Genomic DNA, 1,779 nt, shown 5'->3' with positions numbered 1-1,779 from the left:
GTTGTTAAAATCGAAAGTTGCAACTGTGTTATTTAATGAGCTAACATGAACTTAGACTTGTATTTTTTAAACAAAGATTAATAACTTCTGTAGCAAATGTAGCTATTGCTCATTGTGAATGTTAATGCATTAACTAAGGTTAACTAATGAGGTCTTATTGTAAAGTGATGCCTATTGGTCTTTATAGTTCTTCTGCACTTTAATCTGTGTAAAACTTTTAACTTTATACATATTTCTGTATTGCTTTATTGCATTTAAATGTTCAGTTATTTTTGTTATAAGAAAAAAGTTATTAAACCTGTTATACTGTATTATGACAGCACTTTTTTTTAAACTACATTTCAATATCGTGATTAAACCGTATACCGTGATAAAAGCATTAGCAATTAATCGCAACATGAGAATTTGATACCGGCATATCCCTAGTGCTGGCTTGATGTTGTTTACTAGGCCCGACCCGACAATCAGTGCTAATTTCATTTATGTATTCTCCTCCAGCCTTGATTCTACAGCTCAAGACAACTAGATCAATTGTTCATTTTTGTGTGTATTATCAAAAGGCAAGTGGAGATTTAGAAAACATGTGTGGACGATAAGAAACAGCAGTTGTGCGAGTGTTTCTCCCGATACGGGCTAGCAGCAGCAGCTAGGGCCTCTAAACTAGCTAACAGCTAATTAGCCTCTAACGTTAACCTTTCCGCTCTATCACATACTTGAAGAAGCAGTCATGAAAACAAAACCATTTGCACGGCCCTCCCTGATTTTTAAGCTTTCAGTTTATATTATTAGCATGTCCATTCATTCAACGCCTTTATAGCCGTAGGCCTTCGAACAAGCTAGTTTGACTCACTTTGCGGTTTCTATTTGACAAATCACTGGAGCAGGGCCTTGATTCTACAGCTCAAGACAACTAGATCAATTGTTCATTTTTGTGTGTATTATCAAAAGGCAAGTGGAGATTTAGAAAACATGTGTGGACGATAAGAAACAGCAGTTGTGCGAGTGTTTCTCCCGATACGGGCTAGCAGCAGCAGCTAGGGCCTCTAAACTAGCTAACAGCTAATTAGCCTCTAACGTTAACCTTTCCGCTCTATCACATACTTGAAGAAGCAGTCATGAAAACAAAACCATTTGCACGGCCCTCCCTGATTTTTAAGCTTTCAGTTTATATTAGCATGTCCATTCATTCAACGCCTTTATAGCCGTAGGCCTTCGAACAAGCTAGTTTGACTCACTTTGCGGTTTCTATTCGACAAATCACTGGAGCAGGGCGATCTAAATACAAAAGCATGTTTGTTGGCTATGTAGAATGCAGAATAAACACAATTTCGTAATATATAAGTGCAGAGCTCTTAACGTTTGCTCTAACTAGCCAGCTAAGTGCCATTAGCATTGGCTACAAAGTTAAAGAAAAGCAAGGACTTTTGAAAGTAACGTAAAGCATCCTGCAGTATCAGGTGAATTAACGTTAAACGCGCCTCATCTTACCGCTCTCCAGTTCATTGCCTTTCTTGGCAGTAGCTGTGTTTCCCATAATGCGGGAGACACGACAGCGAGTCCTTGCAGAAGCTTCCCTGAACTCGACACCTCTGCTCGTGTCTAACGGATCGACGCTTATTTACGCGGACGACGATCTACGGACAGAGGACTCGGTGGCGGGACAGATCCCAGCAGAGTGTCTCCTTCCTCGCCGCAGACGGCAGCCTCAGGTCTCCTCCGCCGATGAGCGCGGACTCTCTTGACTTTCTGACGGCGTTCTTCAGTCGCTATTGAAAGCTT

General features: G+C 40.7%; 1 protein-coding gene across 2 annotated transcripts in view; it reads right to left on the bottom strand.

The window, feature by feature from the left end:
* LOC107671753 (cAMP-dependent protein kinase catalytic subunit beta) overlaps nucleotides 1-1,779 on the bottom strand; it is a 14,984-nt gene extending 13,205 nt beyond the window's left edge. For both annotated transcript variants that reach the window (XM_016464702.1, XM_016464703.1), the window contains exon 1: nucleotides 1,489-1,779. In XM_016464702.1, the coding sequence (XP_016320188.1) occupies nucleotides 1,489-1,534 (46 nt within the window). In that variant the 5' untranslated portion in view covers nucleotides 1,535-1,779. The remainder of the gene's footprint in view (nucleotides 1-1,488) is intronic.

The sequence above is a fragment of the Sinocyclocheilus anshuiensis genome, unplaced genomic scaffold (genome assembly GCF_001515605.1).
Source record: "Sinocyclocheilus anshuiensis isolate Anshui unplaced genomic scaffold, SAMN03320099.WGS_v1.1 scaffold524, whole genome shotgun sequence".
In the NCBI taxonomy this organism is placed as follows: domain Eukaryota; kingdom Metazoa; phylum Chordata; class Actinopteri; order Cypriniformes; family Cyprinidae; genus Sinocyclocheilus; species Sinocyclocheilus anshuiensis.
This window is presented reverse-complemented; position numbering and strand designations above follow the sequence as displayed.